The sequence below is a fragment of the Acanthochromis polyacanthus genome, chromosome 5 (assembly GCF_021347895.1).
Source record: "Acanthochromis polyacanthus isolate Apoly-LR-REF ecotype Palm Island chromosome 5, KAUST_Apoly_ChrSc, whole genome shotgun sequence".
In the NCBI taxonomy this organism is placed as follows: Eukaryota; Metazoa; Chordata; class Actinopteri; family Pomacentridae; genus Acanthochromis; species Acanthochromis polyacanthus.
In genome coordinates this window covers 191,690-209,014 of record NC_067117.1, presented here as the reverse complement: position 1 = coordinate 209,014, position 17,325 = coordinate 191,690, and the positions used below count along the sequence as shown (strand labels likewise).

The 17,325-nt window shown below is 44.4% G+C and overlaps 1 protein-coding gene across 1 annotated transcript in view; it reads left to right on the top strand.

Annotated features, from left to right (window-relative positions):
- Positions 1–17,325, top strand: part of LOC110966941 (E3 ubiquitin-protein ligase RNF123-like) — a 151,018-nt gene that overhangs the window by 67,798 nt on the left and 65,895 nt on the right. The window contains exons 32-36 of the mRNA XM_051947767.1: positions 1–140; positions 363–419; positions 1,197–1,328; positions 6,424–6,499; positions 7,367–7,451. Coding sequence (XP_051803727.1) covers positions 1–140; positions 363–419; positions 1,197–1,328; positions 6,424–6,499; positions 7,367–7,451 — 490 coding nt within the window. The remainder of the gene's footprint in view (positions 141–362; positions 420–1,196; positions 1,329–6,423; positions 6,500–7,366; positions 7,452–17,325) is intronic.

Genomic DNA, 17,325 nt, shown 5'->3' with positions numbered 1-17,325 from the left:
AGCCCTGTCCGTCACTGCTGCTGCAGAGGCACATGGCTGAGCTGCTGAGCCTGGACAAGGACATGGCTGCCTCATTCCTCAACAGCGTCCTGAACCAGCTCAACTGGGCCTTCTCCGAGTTCATCGGCATGATCCAGGAGGTGATCGTTAGTTCTTGAGCTGAAAAAATGGACCAGTGAAGATGTTTAGACGCTAAACGTTAGCAATTAGCGTGAGCTGCTAATGTAATGTTTCAAGAAGTGCTTTTGCTGTGTCTCAGGAAGTAAAATATAAATGAATAAATCATCGGTCAGACGAACTGGAATCACTATTTTAGGTAATTATTAATGTAACTCTTTGTTTGGTCATGTTCTTCCTCTCAGATCCAGCAGGCGGCAGAACGTCCAGAGAGGAACTTCGTAGACACTCGTCAGCTCAAGGTAGAAACACATTTAACCAGTCTGCCAGTCTATGCCAGTCTATAACCAATCTACAACTAGTCTATAACAGGTCTAACCAGTTTGACCAGTCTATACCAGCCTATAGATAGATAGATAGATAGATTAAACCTTTATTAATCTCACAGCTGGAAAATTTACAGTGTAAATATGTAAATTACAAATTTACATAAGTTTAACCAGCTTCTTCATTTTCCCAAACAAGGTTGCTGTGACTTTGTAGTCTGGTTTAGTCTGATGTAGCTTCTTGACACCTCCACCTGTGGATCTATTACCCCAGTACCTCCACCTGTGGATCTATTACCCCAGTACCTCCACCTGTGGATCTATTACCCCAGTACCTCCACCTGTGGATCTATTACCCCAGTACCTCCACCTGTGGATCTGTTACCCCAGTACCTCCACCTGTGGATCTGTTACCCCAGTACCTCCACCTGTGGATCTGTTACCCCAGTACCTCCACCTGTCGATCTGTTACCCCAGTACCTCCACCTGTCGATCTATTACCCCAGTACCTCCACCTGTCGATCTATTACCCCACTACCTCCACCTGTCGATCTATTACCCCGACACCATGTCAGTGCACTGTCCAGTTCACCTGAATACACCTCTGTGGGGCAAAGGGGCAGGGGCAGTTGAAGTTGACTCCGCCTCCAGCAACTCTGATATTAGGTGTCATTTTGGTAGTTTTACGTCTCTATGAAAGGATGTGTTATCTGGCAGGTGAACCTGCTGCTCTCCTGTCCTTCTCTTGTCCAGGTGTGCGCGACCTGCTTCGACCTGTCCGTCAGCCTGCTGCGGGTTCTGGAGATGACCGTCACTCTGGTACCAGAGATCTTTCTGGACTGGTCCCGTCCTTCTGCAGAGCTGCTACTGCGACGACTCGCTCAGGTAAACAAAGGTTATTTAAGGTAGCAGTTCTAATATTTAAGGCAGCAGTTCTAATACACTGCTCAAAAAAATTAAAGGAACACTTTTTAATCTAAGTATTTCATCAAATCAGTGAAACGTGGGATACTGATCTGGTCAAGTAAGTAACTGAGGAGGTTTTTAGTCAGTTTCAGCTGCTTTGGTGTTCATAAAATTAACAACAGATGCACTAGAGGGGTAACAATGAGACACCCCCCAAAACAGGAATGAGTTTACAGGTGAAGGCCACTGATGTTTTTTCCTTCTTAATGTTTTCTGACTGTTTTTCACTAGTTTTGCATTTGGCTAGGGTCAGAGTCACTTCTGGTAGCATGAGGCGATACCTGGACCCTACAGAGGTTCCACAGACAGTCCAACTCCTCCAGGATGAAACATCAATGTGTGCCATTACCAGAAGGTTTGCTGTGTCTCCCAGCACATTCTCAAGAGCATGGAGGAGATTCCAGGAGACAGACAGTTAGTCTGGGAGAGCTGGACAGGACTGTAGAAGGTCCTCAACCCATCAGCAGGACAGGTATCTGCTCCTTTGTGTAAGGAGGACCAGGATGAGCACTGCTATAGCTCTACAAAATGACCTCCAGCAGACCACTGGTGTGAATGTCTCTGACCAAACAATCAGAAAGAGATGAGAGTGGTCTGAGGGCCCAGCGTCCTCTAGTGGGTCCTGTGCTCGCTGACTGGCACCGTGGAGCTCGGCTGGCATTTGCCATAGAACACAGGAATCTGCAGGTCCACCACTGGTGCCCTGTGCTTTTCACAGATGAGAGCAGGTTCACCCTGAGCGCATGTGACAGACATGAAAGGGTCTGGAGAAGCCGTGGAGAACGTTATGCTGCCTGTAACATTGTTCAGTGTGACCGGTTTGGTGGTGGGTCAGTGATGGTGTGGGGAGGCATATCCATGGAGGGACGCACAGACCTCTACAGGCTGGACAATGGGATTCTGACTGCCTTTAGGTATCAGGATGAAATCCTTTGACCCATTGTCAGACCCTACATTGGTGCAGTGGTCCTGGATTCCTTCTGGTCCACGACAATGCCCAGTCTTATGCGGTAAGGGAAGTCATGCAGTTCCTGGAGGATGAAGGAACTGATACCATTAGCTGGCCCCCACGCTCACCTGACCTGAATCCAATAGAACACCTTTGGAACATTATGTTTTGTTCCATCAGACACCATCAGGTTGCTCCTCAGACTGTCCAGGAGCTCAGCGATGCCCTGGTCCAGTTCTGGGAGGAGATACCCCAGGACACCATCCATCGTCTCATTCAGAGCTTGTCCTGACATCGTCAGTCTGCATACAAGCACATGGAGGCCATACAAACTACTGAATACCATTCTGAGCTGCTGCCAAGGAATTTCAGAAAGATGGACCAGCCTGCTACATCAGTTTTTCACTTGGATTTTGGGGTGTCTTGAATTTAGCCCTCCTGGGGGGTTGATCATTTTCATTCCCATCAAACAATGTGACATCTTTTCATTCCTAACACATTATCCAGTCCATATCAATGTAAATATCCAGTTTGTTTTTTCCCCATAGTGAAATGCGATGTGTTTCCAAAGTGTTCCTTAAATTTTTTTGAACAGTGTATTTAAGGTAGAAGTTCTAATATTTAAGGTAGAAGTTCTAATATTTAAGGAAGCAGTTCTCGTACTTAAGGTAGCAGTTTTAGTAATTAAGGTACAAGTTCTAATATTTAAGGTATCAGTTTTAGTATTTATGGGAGAAGTTTTAGTTTTTATGGTAGCAGCTCGAGTATTTATGGTAGAAGTCCTATTATTTAAGGTAGCAGTTTTAGTTTTTATGGTAGCAGTTCTAGCGTTTATGGTTGCAGTTCTAGGAGAAAAGGAGACATGTTGATTTACATATCTCGTGTTTTTTTTTTTTTTGGTATATTTCGGTGATCTATCTATACATTCAGAACCAACACCTTCCTTCCTGATAAACAGGATCATTATTATTGAGCTGATAGAACCTTCATGCTGTTGAGCTGCTCATTTGATCAGAGATCTGACTGACAGTAGATGTAGATCTCCACCACCTCCACCACAGAGCTGTGCAGCAGTCTGTATGTAGACTCACCTGCCACTTTATTAGGAACACCTGTTCAGTTGGTTATCTAAATAGCCAATCACACGGCAGCAGATCAGCTCATTTATTCACGTAGGCGTGTTGAAGACAACCTGCTTAAGTTCAGACTAAGCATCAGAATGGAGAAGGATGAGGATTTAAGACTTTGAATGCGGCATGGTTGTTGGAGTATTTCACAAACTGCTGATCTACTGAGAATTCCTCCAACAACCATCTCCAGGGTTTCCAGAGAAAAAGAGGAAACATCTGGAGAGCAGCTGGTAGATGTGAAGGTCAGAGGAGAATGGACAGACTGATTGGAGATGATAGGACACCAGGAACTCAAAGAACCACTGGTTCCAACCAAGGAATGCAGAATACCGTCTCTGAAGGACAATAACCTTGAAGGACATGTTCTACAGTGGCAGAAGACCTCACTGGGTTCCTGTCAGCTAAGAACAGGAAACTGAGACTACAATTCACACAGACTCACCAACACTGGACAACAGAAGATGGAAAAATGTTTCCTGGTCTGACAAGTCTCCATTTCAATTCAATTCAATTAAGATAGAGAAGGGCTCAGTGCATCCAGAGAGGTCTCCCAGCAGCCTCAGCCTATAGCACAGAACTAGGGGCAGAACTAAGGGACGTCCAAGAGCAAGACTCCAGCTGACCCCCTCAGGATCACCCAGTCAGCCCTAACTGTAAGATCTGTCAAAAAAGAAGGTTTTAAGCCTGGTCTTAAAAATAGAGAGGGTGTCTGCCTCTCAAACCAAACTGGGAGCAGGTTCCACAGGAGAGGAGCTGATAACTGAAGACTCTGCCTCCCATTCTACTTTTAGAAACTCTAGGAACAACAAATAAGCCTGCAGTTTGAGAGCGAAGAGTTCTACTAGGATAATATGGTACTATCAGGTCTTTAAGATATTAAGTGGGCGGCATGGCTCAGTGGGTAGAGTGGCCGTCTTGCAACCGGAAGGTTGCCGGTTCGATCCTCGGCCCGTCGTGCTCATGTCGAGGTGTCCCTGAGCAAGACACCTAACCCCTAATTGCTCCTGATGGGTCGTGGTTAGAGCCTTGCATGGAAGCTTCCGCCATCAGTGTGTGAATGTGTGACTGTGACGTATCATGTAAAGCGCTTTGGGTACCTTGCAGGTATAGTAAAGCGCTATATAAATACAGACCATTTACCATATGATGGAGATCGGTTATTAAGAGCTTTATATGTCAGAAGAAGGATTTTAAATTCTATTCTGGATTTAACAGAAAGCCAATGAAGAGAAACCAGTTTAGGAGAAATATGATCTCTCTTTAACTCCCATCAGTACTCTGGCCGCAACGTTTTAGATCAACTGAAGATGTTTCAGAGAACTATTGGGACAACCTGATTATAAGGAATTACAATAGTCAAGCCTGGAAGTAACAAAAGCATGAACTAGCTGCAACATTCAGGTGGTCAGAATAAACACTATAAAGTATGGATCCATCCTGCCTAGTGTCAACGGTTCAGACTGCTGCTGGTGGTGTAATGGTCCCTGGGATATCTTCTTAGTACCAACTGATCATGGTTTAATCTCCACAGCCTACCTGAGTATTGTTGCTGACCATCTCCATCCCATAATGACCACAGTGGACCATCTTCTGATACAATTTCCAGCAGGATAATGCTCCACGTCACAAAGCACAGATCATCTCAAACCGGTTTCTTGAACATGACAATGAGTTCTCTGTACTCCAACAGCCTCCACAGTCACCAGATCTCCATCCAGTAGAATAGGAATAAAATGATGTTCTACCTGAAGAACCTTCAGTTTATTAGTGTTCCTTATAGTACACTGACTGACTCACATCCTACAAACAGAAGCTTTAGAGCTGAAAAATTTAAGGTGTTTTTCTGTGAATTTTCCTCAGAATAATTTTAAATTAAAGATTTATTACAGATAAATGAGATTTTACAGATTACTTCTTCATTTATTGTTTTAGTGTAAACTGGATAGAACTGATATCAATACTCAGATTACTTCTGTATAGAACAGGTTTCACTGATTAATTATCAATATTTACAATCAATGATTCTAGACCAGGGGTCGGCAACCTTTAACACTCAAAGAGCCATTTCGACCCGTTTCCCACAGAAAAGGAAACACCGTGAGCCGCAAAATCCTTTTGGCATTTAAAATGAAGACAACAGTGTATATATCACTTTTTTTACCTCTATGCCCTTGTTAATCAGCCTCTAATTAGATAGATTCATTTTTTAAATTGTGTCCTTCCACTAATATTTATCTTACTTGGTTAATGTCATTTTTGCTCCTGGACCTCATATGTTACGTAATGTTAGCTGGAAATCAATATTTTGCGAATGTCTATTTAACTTGTAAAATCTATTTATCTTAAGCTAATAACTTTTCTCCGGTAAGTCGCTGCCCTATTTTTCCAAGACGACACTCCTCTGACTCTCTGACCTGCTGCCTGGACATCGAGCCGTGTTCTTGTGAGTAACGTGTATTACCCTATCATGAGTACTTTTGACTCAAAGACGTGTCTTTCTTGGAGTGGAGCTTTAATATACAGGCTTGCCATTCTTGAGTACAAAACGATGTGAAACTACAGGCGTTGCTTCTCCAGGAGTAAAACAAAAAAGGCATGAAACGTGTGGGAATCGGAGCTCCGTGTTGTCTCTCTGCATCAGCTTTGCACTCTCATGTCACAGGCACAGCACATCCTGTGGAGTGACACATCAAAATAAGAGCGGTAATTTCACAATAAAACTCTCTATATTAAAATGCATTGAAACGCGCCTGAAAGGCAGAACAATTTATTTTCCAAAGTGACAGGGAGCCACAACAGAGGGCTGAAAGAGCCGCGGGTTGCCGACCCCTGTTCTAGTCAATCAGTTGTCAATAACAAATAATTATAATCGATAATTGTAATGAATAATCAGTTTTTTAATCAATAATTCTAATCAATAATGTTATTGTTGCAGCTGCTGAATCAGGTGTTGAATCGAGTCACAGCCGAGAAAAACCTGTTTGACCGAGTCGTCAACCTGCGACTGCCAGGTACACAACTACTACACAATTACTACACACAACAACTACACAACTACTACACACAACTACGACACAGCTACTACTCAACTACTATGCAACTACTACACTACTACACAACTTCTACACATAACTACTACACAATTACTACACTACTACACACTACTACTACAAAACTACACAACTACTACACACAACTACACAATTACTACACACAACTACTACACATAACTACTACACAATTACTACACTACTACACACTACTACTACACAACTACTACACACAACTACACAACTACTACACACAACTACGCAACTACTACACACAACTGTACACACACCTACTACACAACTGTACACACAACTACACAACTACTACACAACTGTACACAGCTACTACACAACGACACACGACTTACACGCAACTACACATAACTACACAACTACACGGAACTACACACTACCTCTACACAACCACTACACAAATCCACACAACAACATGCTTCCAGTTGTTATAGGGTAACAACTGAACCTTTACCCTGTGAACCCATTTGTGTTTCTAATGAAGGTCTTTAATAGAACTCTAGATGTTCTTCATTGTTAATGTAACCCTGGTTAAAAATAAGAGTTCAGTTCTGGAGAACCTGACCTTTATTAACCTTTATATATTAAATGTATTAGATGTCAGAATGGATCCTACCTGTTTCTACCACGTTCTGTTATTAATGGTTTCTACCACGTTCTCTTATTGGGGTTAGGGTTAGATCACATTCCACGTGTTTCTGCTGATCAAATGTTGCTCCGTCTTTAAATCTGGTTCCATCAGAACGTCTTCCTGGACTGGATTCAGGTCCGGTTTGATCTTCTGTTCTTCTGCAGGTCTGGAGAGCGTCGACCACTACCCCATCCTGGTGGCCGTCACCGGAATCCTTGTCCGGATCCTGGTGGATGGAGACCGGCAGGGGTGAGTCCTTGTGACTGATTACACTGGTTAGACTGGCTCCCAATGGTTAGACCAGTTCTCACCGGTTAGACTGGTTGTTACCGGTTAGAATAGAATAGATTAGAATGTGCTTTATTGTCATTATACATGTATTATGAGATTGGAGAACTTCTATTCAGTGCAAAGAAATCTTAAAGATGGTGCAAACAGTCTGTTCACAGACAAACAGTATAAATGACAGGGTGAATATATCAGAGTGAATGAGGCAGTGATGTTTATTCCATATTCTACATTAGGGCTGGGCGATATAACGATACATATCGTCTGGACGATAGAAAATGTCTATTGTTTTATGTGAAGATCCTATCGATTATATCACAGTGTTGCAAAACACACTTTACGGCAGTATTTTACGTCACCGACGTGCCTTACGGCAAGCCCAGGCACGCGGCAGTGTTGCAAACTTAGCGACTTCCTCGCTAAATCTAGCGACTTTCTAAAGCGTCCTAGCGACTTTTTTTGTCAAAAGCGACTAGCGACAAATTTAGCGACTTTTTCTGCCGTTTTGGAGACTGACAGGAAAACTGGGATCATTCTGCAGTTACTGTCCTCAACCAGCAGCAGGTGCTGCTGTGAGCTTCTCCCCCTCCCAGAGCACAGGCTGTCAGTCCAGTAACCCCACAGCAGTCCCAGTGTCTGATTAGACCCTAACCCTAAAGCTAACCCTAGACCCACATCACTCCACGGCCAGACGGCAGATGAATCGCGCATGTGCAAAGTCACTACAGATCCCATCCAGACTTACGGAGCGGAATATAAATGAAAATGTTTCTTCACTGTCATACTAAAATAAACCACAGCATTTAGCCTCTAGTTCAAAAACATATTTTGGGTGTTTTATACTCACTTTTTGGTCTCTTCCACAACGTTATTCCTCTCTCCTACAACGTTGATTACAATTACATGCAAACTGTGAAATATGCAAATTAGGAGATGACGTAATTTAGCGACTTCTAGCGACTTTTAGGACAGCCAACAGCGACTTTCCTTACTGAGGAGTTGGCAACACACGGCTAAAACATAAACAGCTATGGAGGAAGACGGTGGACTCGACTCAGAAGAACAATCTAAACAACAAGATGACGAACAACCAGCTCAAACTGACGAGCTTGTACCTAAAAGAGGGGAAACTTCTGTCATATGGCGGTGGTTTGGATTTAAAAAGACCGACAAGGATCAGACTACCGTACTTTGTAAGGTATGCCGCTGCCCGGTCCCATTCATTCATTGAATTTACCAAAAATATGCTATATCGTGATGTATATCGTATCGGGATATAAAATAAGCTATATCAGGATATAAAATTTTGGTCATATCACCCAGCCATGTTCTACATCGTATCGTTGTCTGGGTGTGACATGAGGGTTCAGGGTGGTGATGGCTCTCAGATAGAAGCTGTTTTTAGTCTGTTTGTCCTCGCTTTAATGCATCTGTAGCGCCTTCCAGAGAACAACAGATCACAAAGCTGAGAACCGGGATGTGAACTGTCCTTGGTGATGTTCTGAGCTCTGCTGAGGCACCAGGAGGAGTAGACGTCTATGAGGGAGGAGAGGACAGCCTCTCTGTCTGCCTCAGGTTAAACAGCAGGTCAGCAGGTTCTCTATGGATGAGTGGTGGAAGGCCAGCAGCAGCTTCCTGTCCAGGTGGTTCTTCGTGATCACAGCCATGATGTTGTCTGTCCAGGAGAGGACATCAGAGGTCTGGACTCCCAGGAACCTGTTGGTTCTGTTCCTCCTGAAGTCCAGGATGACCTCCTTTGTCTTTGAGGTGTTCAGTTTCAGGTTTTTTTCTGAGCACCAGGCTGTTTCTTAGACTGGTTCTTAGGGGTTATACTGGTTAGACTGGTTGTTACCAGTGAGACTGGTTCTGAACTGGTTCCCAGTACGTCAGTCCTGCAGCTCTCTTCCGGTTGGTTTGTTGCTGGTGGAGATGCTGGTTCCAGTTCTTGTTCTATAAATAATATCTATGGAATGTTTTCTTGTCCTGATGGCTGTTTTATCCAGAACCTCAGTAGAACCATCAGCTGTCAGAACCAGAACCCAATGACCCAGAAACTAGCGGGAGATCAATGAGCTGATCAGAACTGCAGCTATTGATCATTTCTTCCCGTATGGATCAATCTGTGGATCAATCCATCAGCTGGTTCTAACAGATCAGGTATGGGTCAAAGTTTCTAGTTGTGTTTTTAATAGTCAAACCGATAGATCGATTATCAGAACTGTATCGATCCATCACTGCAGCAGTAATCGGATTACATTTATTCAGATCAGCTGTTGGTTGTTGCTGCTAAACTGAATCAGTAGAGTAACTGAAGAAGGTGAGTAACTAAAGCCACAAGAGTAACTAAAGTAACGAGAGTAGCTAAAGCCGTGATGGCAACTAAAGTAGTGGAAGTAACTGAAGCTGTTTTTTGTACTGGTTGTGTTACTTTATTTTTGGCTTCAATTTCTGCTCAGATTTGTACCTTCCTGTCCAATGGAAACCAGGTTTCTCCAGGTTTGGTGGATCAGAATTTGATAGTTTCTCTAAACTAAAGATTTTCTTTGTGTGGCTGAAAGTAATTGAGGGGAAAACGGACCTGATGGACCAGCAGAAAATGGATCAGTGATTGTGATTCAGTCTGCAGAGAATCTGTCTGCTGTAGGGCTGGACCCGAATATCTGAATATTCGTTTGCTACGGCGGTATCCGGATATTAATTTTGGTATCCGAATATTCCCACCCCCCCACCCCCGTTCGGACATTACCGGGCGGAATGAATATTCAGCGTTACTGTCTTCCCTCCACCTTCAGCCAACTTCGGCTCATATCGGCTCATCCCGTCGTGTGATCACATAAACATATACACATATGTCTATGACATATACACGTACAGTATGTCTGTGTGATCACCCCCTCCTCCCCCCAGATGAAAATAGGAATATTCGGAGCTCGTCTCTTCCTTCACCTTCGGCTCATCCCGTTGTGTTCGGCTCATCTCGACTCCTCCATTCGTGTTTGCTACCACCACCCGAATAGCCGGGTGGCTGCCGACTCTGAAGTCACGCTTCACTTCGCTTCACATAAAGGGGCGGCTGTGGCTCAGGTGGTAGAGTGGGTCATCCAATGATCGAAGAGTCGGTGGTTCGATTCCTGCTCTCGCCTAGTCATGTGCTGTTGTGTCCTTGGGCAAGACACTTTACCCGCCTTGCCTCCAGTGTTGCTCTCACACTGGTGTATGAATGTGTGTGAATGTTGGTGGTGGTCAGAGGGGCCGTAGGCGCGGATTGGCAGCCATGCTTCCGTCAGTCTGCCCCAGGGCAGCTGTGGCTACAAATGTAGCTTACCACCACCAGAGTGAGAGTGTGTGAGCAAATGAATAATGATGGATTCATTGTAAAGCGCTTTGGGTGTCTTGAAAAGCGCTATATAAATGTAACCATTATTATTATTATAAACACAAGACAAGATACTGAAGACCTCCGCTGTTTGGGAATTCTTCAGGTTAACTGAAGACAAAACGAAGGCAAAATTTGGACTTGGGAGACCAGACGAACGGATCCGAATATTCAGGCCGTCTCCGCCACATCCCCCCCACTCCTCTGGGATGTTACAGGGCAGAAAGAATATTCGGATGTTCGTCTTTAATAGGGCCAGACTATCTGGAGACCAGAAACCACTATTCGGGCCAGCCCTAATCTGCTGTATGATGTTGTGACCTTCTGCTGCAAAGGATCGTGGATCAGGACTGACAGAAGAACATCCAGGATTCTGTTCCTGGGAACCATAGTAACGGTACCGGACCCATCATGTATCTTATCTGACCCGGGAACAGCTCAGCTCCAGGAGATTAAGAGGAAACCTAACTGACCGTCTGGGTCAGAACACGGATGACATTTATCACAGTTGGCTTGTAGAACACTTTGGAGAAACCTCACAGCTTCATGTTCTGGCCAGAACCGGGCCACTGAGAGCTAAACGTGTCCCAGTTTATTCTATTTAAATCGACATCTGGTGCCCCAGCAGGAATCTCAGTGTGTTGATGGAGGAAATTCAATTAACAGGATAAAAGCTGCAGCTGGTGCCAAAGAAAAACACCGACTGTCTGATGGGAAATGGACCGAGAATGACTCCTCAGAACCACGATGACTCATCAGAACCACAATCCACACAGACCCCCATCCTCCAGAGAGTCAGAACACTGGATTTAAGAACACAGAACAATAAAACCTGGATTTAAGAACATTTAGTTTGATCAATAATATGGACGTTAAAAACAAAAATACCGTCAGCGTCCACGTTCTCCTCTGTCTCTACATTTCATATCTGTAGATCTGTGTTTTAGGTGTGACTCAGCAGTTTATTTTCCTGCTGATTCATTAAACTCTTTAGGCTTTTCCTAAATGTTCCAGCAGCCGCCAGATGTTCTGAGATACCTCTCAGCAACGTCTGAAAGTCTGCTGCTGTTTATCAGAAATCTGAAGCTCCAAAAATTCAACTTGAAGCTGCAAAGATTCAACTTGAAGCTGCAAAGATTCAACCCTGAAGCTGCAAAGATTTAATCTGAAGCTGCAAAGATTTAATCTGAAGCTGCAAAGGTTCAGCCCTGAAGCTGCAAAGATTCAGCCCTGAAGCTGCAAAGACTCAACCCTGAAGCTGCAAAGATTCAGCCCTGAAGCTGCAAAGATTCAGCCCTGAAGCTGCAAAGATTCAGCCCTGAAGCTGCAAAGATTTAACCCTGAAGCTGCAAAGACTCAACCCTGAAGCTGCAAAGACTCAACCCTGAAGCTGCAAAGACTCAACCCTGAAGCTGCAAAGACTCAACCCCGAAGCTGCAAAGATTTAATCTGGAGCCTGAAAGTTGTACAGGTTGTTTCCTTCTGAGTCGACTTCTACAGTGTGAACAGTTTTGGGACTTGCTGGTTCTTTAGCTGGTTCTTCAGATGGTTCTTCATGTGATCGTTCAGGACTGACGAGACACAGAACCAATATACAATGTTGACGGTTTTGGATTCTTCTTTTAGAACCAGGTCATCACAGTCAGAACTCTGGAAACTCGAAATGTAATCTTTGTGTCGGTGCAGTTCTCGTGGTTCTGGATCAGTTTGTAGGTTTTGTTCTGACTGTGCTTGAGATCCGGTGTTTGGATCGGAGTTTATGTGGAACAGTAGGAGTTGTGTGTCCGTGTGAAGCTGACTGTGTGTTGTGATGAATGTGGTGGACTTGGTTCTGATTCTTCCTTATGTTAAATCAAATTAGTGTCAGTTTGAGGTGTGACGTTCCTCCTGGTGTCAGTTCTCTGTTCTGGTTCTGTCTGTGTTCTGTCCTGGTTCTCTGTTCTGGTTCTGTTTGTTGGTGTTTGCTGATATTTTCTGGTATTTTTTTATATTAGCTGGTATTTGTTGATATTTGCTGATATTTTCTGGTATTTGTATGTACTTTCTGGTATTTCAGGTCTATTTTCTCCATGTCTTGGCTGAAGCTGTCGTTTTTCTGTTTTATTTGGGTGGTGAGAACCTCTGACAGCTTCATCAGGGTTTATTCTCCGAGTCGTGCTGTTTATTCTTTATTTTACCTGCCATTTCAGGTCTTTTTGCTCCAGTTATTCTCGGAAACACTCGTCTTTCTGTATTATTTGGGCGGTGATAGCCTATAACAGCCTTCATCAGGGTTTTTTCTCCTGGTGGTTTCCTCTGAGGATTGATCTGCCCATCACCCTCTCACATTGGGGCTGTTAACGGCTCTCTGCCCCTCCACAGTGCAGAAAATCAATGATGCTAATTATTGTCCATTACCTCGGGCTGAAGGACATCAGAGCAGCTCACAGCCTTCCACACATTAGATTGAGAGCAGCTAATTAGCTTAGCGGCTTTGGAGCTGTGGGATGTTGTGTTTTCCACCACAGAAGGTCTGTCCAGCGCTGCTGCTCACATTGTTTTTCAGATCACAGTCGTGTCCCGCTGAGGGTCTCACCAGGATTTCCTCGCTGGACATCACGTTTAATGTTCATGAACACGGAGATCCAGCAGAGATGCAACATTTCTATCAGGATGAAACATTCAAACGTTGAACTCTGCTCCTACTGAGGTTCACTTTAATGTCCTGCAGCTCTGAGGAACCAGAACATCATGAAGGAGAACTCAGAGAGGTCTTCTGTCAGCAGGACTCAGTTACAATCATGGAAACATTTCTTTATTTTAACAAACATACCAGATTTCCTCAGATGTTAAACCTGAACTAATGTGGTCTCCTCATCCTGTAGATGTCCGTCTATCTTCATGGTTCCTCATCCTGTAGGTGTTCATCTAGCTCCATGGTTCCTCATCAGTTTCAGTTTCAAGTTTATTGTCATATACATTAGGGTACAAAGTACCATAAGCAATGAAAAATGGTTTGCCCTCGGCACACTCTCTGCAAGTTAATACAATAAAAATAATAAATACAATTTAAAAACACAACACCAACAACAGACAATAAAAGTTATCAGCGCCTCTTCAGGCTAATGTTCATGAGCTGCACCGCCTTCGGATAAAAACTGTCTCTGGAGCTACAGGTCTTAGTTTGTAGGCAGCGCAGACGTCTCCCCGATGGCAGGTAGGAGAAGAGAGCATGAGCAGGATGACTGGGGTCCTGCATAATGCTCAGGACCTTTTTCTTACAGCGCTTTTCAAACAGCTGACCAATTTGAGGCAGAGGGGATCCAGTGATTCTTGATGCAGTTTTTACAGTCCGCGCCAGCTGAGCGAGATCATCTTCTGTAATGTTTCCAAACCACACCAGGAGACCAGAGGTCAGAACGCTCCAGAAGAAGTGTGTAAGGCAGGCTGGAACGGCTGGAGAAAAGTGTGATGTGTGATAGAAGAGTTTCAGCTAAAATGAAAGGAAAGGTTTACAAAACTGTGGTGAGACCAGCCATGTTGTTTGGTCTGGAGACAGTGTCCCTGAGGAAAAGACAGGAGGCAGAGCTGGAGGTAGCAGAACTGAAGATGCTGAGGTTCTCTTTGGGAGTGACCAGGATGGATAGGATCAGGAATGAGGACATCAGAGGGACAGCACATGTTAGAGGCTTTGGAGATAAAGTCAGAGAGGCCAGACTGAGATGGTTCAGACATGTCCAGAGGAGAGAGAGTGAATATATTGGTAGAAGGATGCTGAGTTTCCCACTGCCAGGCAGGAGGCCTAGAGGAAGACCAAAGAGGAGGTTTATGGATGTGGTTAAAGAGGACATGAAGGTAGTTGGTGTGAGAGAAGAAGATGCAGCAGACAGGGTTAGATGGAGGGAATTGATTCACTGTGGCGACCCCTGAAGGGAAAAGCTGAAAGGAAAAGAAGAAGAAGTCTGACAAATACAAAGTTAGCATAGGAGAAGACTATTTAAAAGTGGGAAGGCCCAGACTTATGTCTAAGACTGTTTTGGCCAAATAAACCTACTTTCCTAATAATTTGGCACAGTGTGTAAAATGCGCCGTCTTGCGCTCCGTTACGCTCTGACAATGAGTCTCGTCTCCTCGGTTTTCAGACTGTATAAACTCCAAAACTTTGAGTGAAAGCACGCCCACAAACTATACTCTGATTGAAAGTCCAGATGTCCGCTGTCTCCTGGTGTGAAGTAGTAACTACATAAGGCACTATATTTGAAGTTATGGCTTGTTATGTTCAGCAGTGTTGTATGTATTTTCTGGCTGGATCTCTGACATCGTCCTTGCGTGGCCAGCATGTCAATGTCTGGTTTTAGATCTTGTGCTGAGGCAATCCGTAGAACAGGTTCTCATCAGTGATGCGTGATCTGTGCTTGTTTTTGTTTAGATTCATCATCGAAAACATCTGTTCACACAGATGTGTGCTCCCAAACATGGACAGGACACGGCCTGCATGATGTCAAAGCTGTGGCATCAAATCACGGGGCATTAGATGTAAAAGTCCTGGTTCCCAACATCCTTGAGCTTTGCTCTCAGTCTATGATTGCTTTGAAGCTCTATGAACTCCATCTGGGTGTCATCCTCCATAGCACACTATCATCTCATTGACACATCACCCAATCTGCTTACTTTCATCTACTTTATATAAACCGTCTCCGCCCCCCTCTCACCTCCATCCTGATGTACAGCCTCTTCTCCTCACACCTGGATTGTTGTAACTCCCTTCTGTTTAGCCTAACTCCATAAACTTCAGCTTGTCCACAGCCCTGCTGCCCATATCATAACCCAAACCCCCTCCTACCACCATATCACCCCCATCCTGCAACAACTCCACTGGCTCCCAGTTAAGCAAAGAATTCAGTTCAAAATCCTCCTGTTCTCCTTCAAATCCATCCATCACCTCGCTCCTCCTTACCTTTCCAACCTCATCTCTGTCAACACTCCATCCCATTCCCTCAAATCATCCTCCTCCATCCCATTCCCTGTGATCCTTCTCCTCCATCCCATTCCCTCAGATCCTCCTCCTCCATCCCGTTCCCTCAGATCCTCCTCCTCCATCCCGTTCCGTCAGATCCTCCTCCTCCATCCTGTTCCGTTAGATCCTCCTCCTCCATCCCGTTCCGTCAGATCCTCCTCCTCCATCCTGTTCCGTCAGATCCTCCTCCATCCCATTCCCTCAGATCTTCTTCCCCATTCCGTCAGATCTTCCTCCTCCATCCCATTCCCTCAGATCTTCTTCCCCATTCCGTCAGATCTTCCTCCTCCATCCTGTTCTGTCAGATCCTCCTCCTCCATCCAGAGCCTTCAGCTGCTCTGCTCCCCAGCTCTAGAACTCACTTCCCCCAGATATCAGAAACTGTGACACCCTCCAAATCTTCACATCCAAAATCAAAACAAATCTGTTCTAAACTGCAGACTCTCTCACATCCTAACCTCACTGTATCACACGTCTTTGTTGGTCTTTATTGTATTCCTGTTGTTGTTATCTTTATCGTATAGCTTTTAATTATTGTCTTTGGTTTTTATGTCTTTGTAAAGTGTCCTTGAGTTCCTTGAAAGGCACTTGAAATAAAATGTATTATTATTGTTGTTATTATTATGAAGGTGCTGGGGTGCAGTGCAGACGTCGGTGGTGAAAGGATCGGCAAAGATGGCAAAGCCAGAATGCTGTGCTTTGACGTCAGAAGTACCGATCAAACTCATTTACTCGCTCACTTTGGTCGCCAACTGAGCACATGAAAAGCACCGGGAAATGAGGCTGAAATGCTCTGAGAAACAGGAAAATGAGCAAGATAGTCCTGTTTGATTTGACTCATCTATAGGTCAAGTTAAGGCTGGAAAGCGGTGATCATGTCGGACATCTGCGTAACGCCTTGTTTGCGTCCCTGCAGCTTCTGATTGAGTTGGGTGAGATGCTCGGTTATGTCACATAACATAGCAAAGTCACACAGCCAGTTTGGATCTGACAGTTCAGGCGAGGGTTTTCCTTACTTTTCACGAAAGGAGCAATATCTTCTTTAAGTTGAAAAAATCATTTGAGGACTTTGCTCCTACTCAGCCACCGTACTTCTGTATGGTATGGCACGTCTCCATGCTCTGAGCTCATCTCCTGCGAGAACGGTTGGAACAGACAGTGGTTCAGGCCACGTGCGCGTATGAAGTTCACTGTTTTCATGACTGTGGTCACGATATGGTCCATCTCCAGCACCTTCCCACACAAAGCTTCTTGATGAAGAATGCAATGATACATTACCAGAGGCGTGTGACAATTACTTTTCTGCATTTTGTCCTTCATTAGGCCAACCAAACCTGCTTTCCTCCACACATTGCGGGTACGTCTGTAGATAATCCCACCAACTTTTCCCAAGGCAATGCATTTTTTCTCACCGACTTCACCACCCTATCAAAAATGTCCTGTCCCGTTGTGGTCCCATGCAT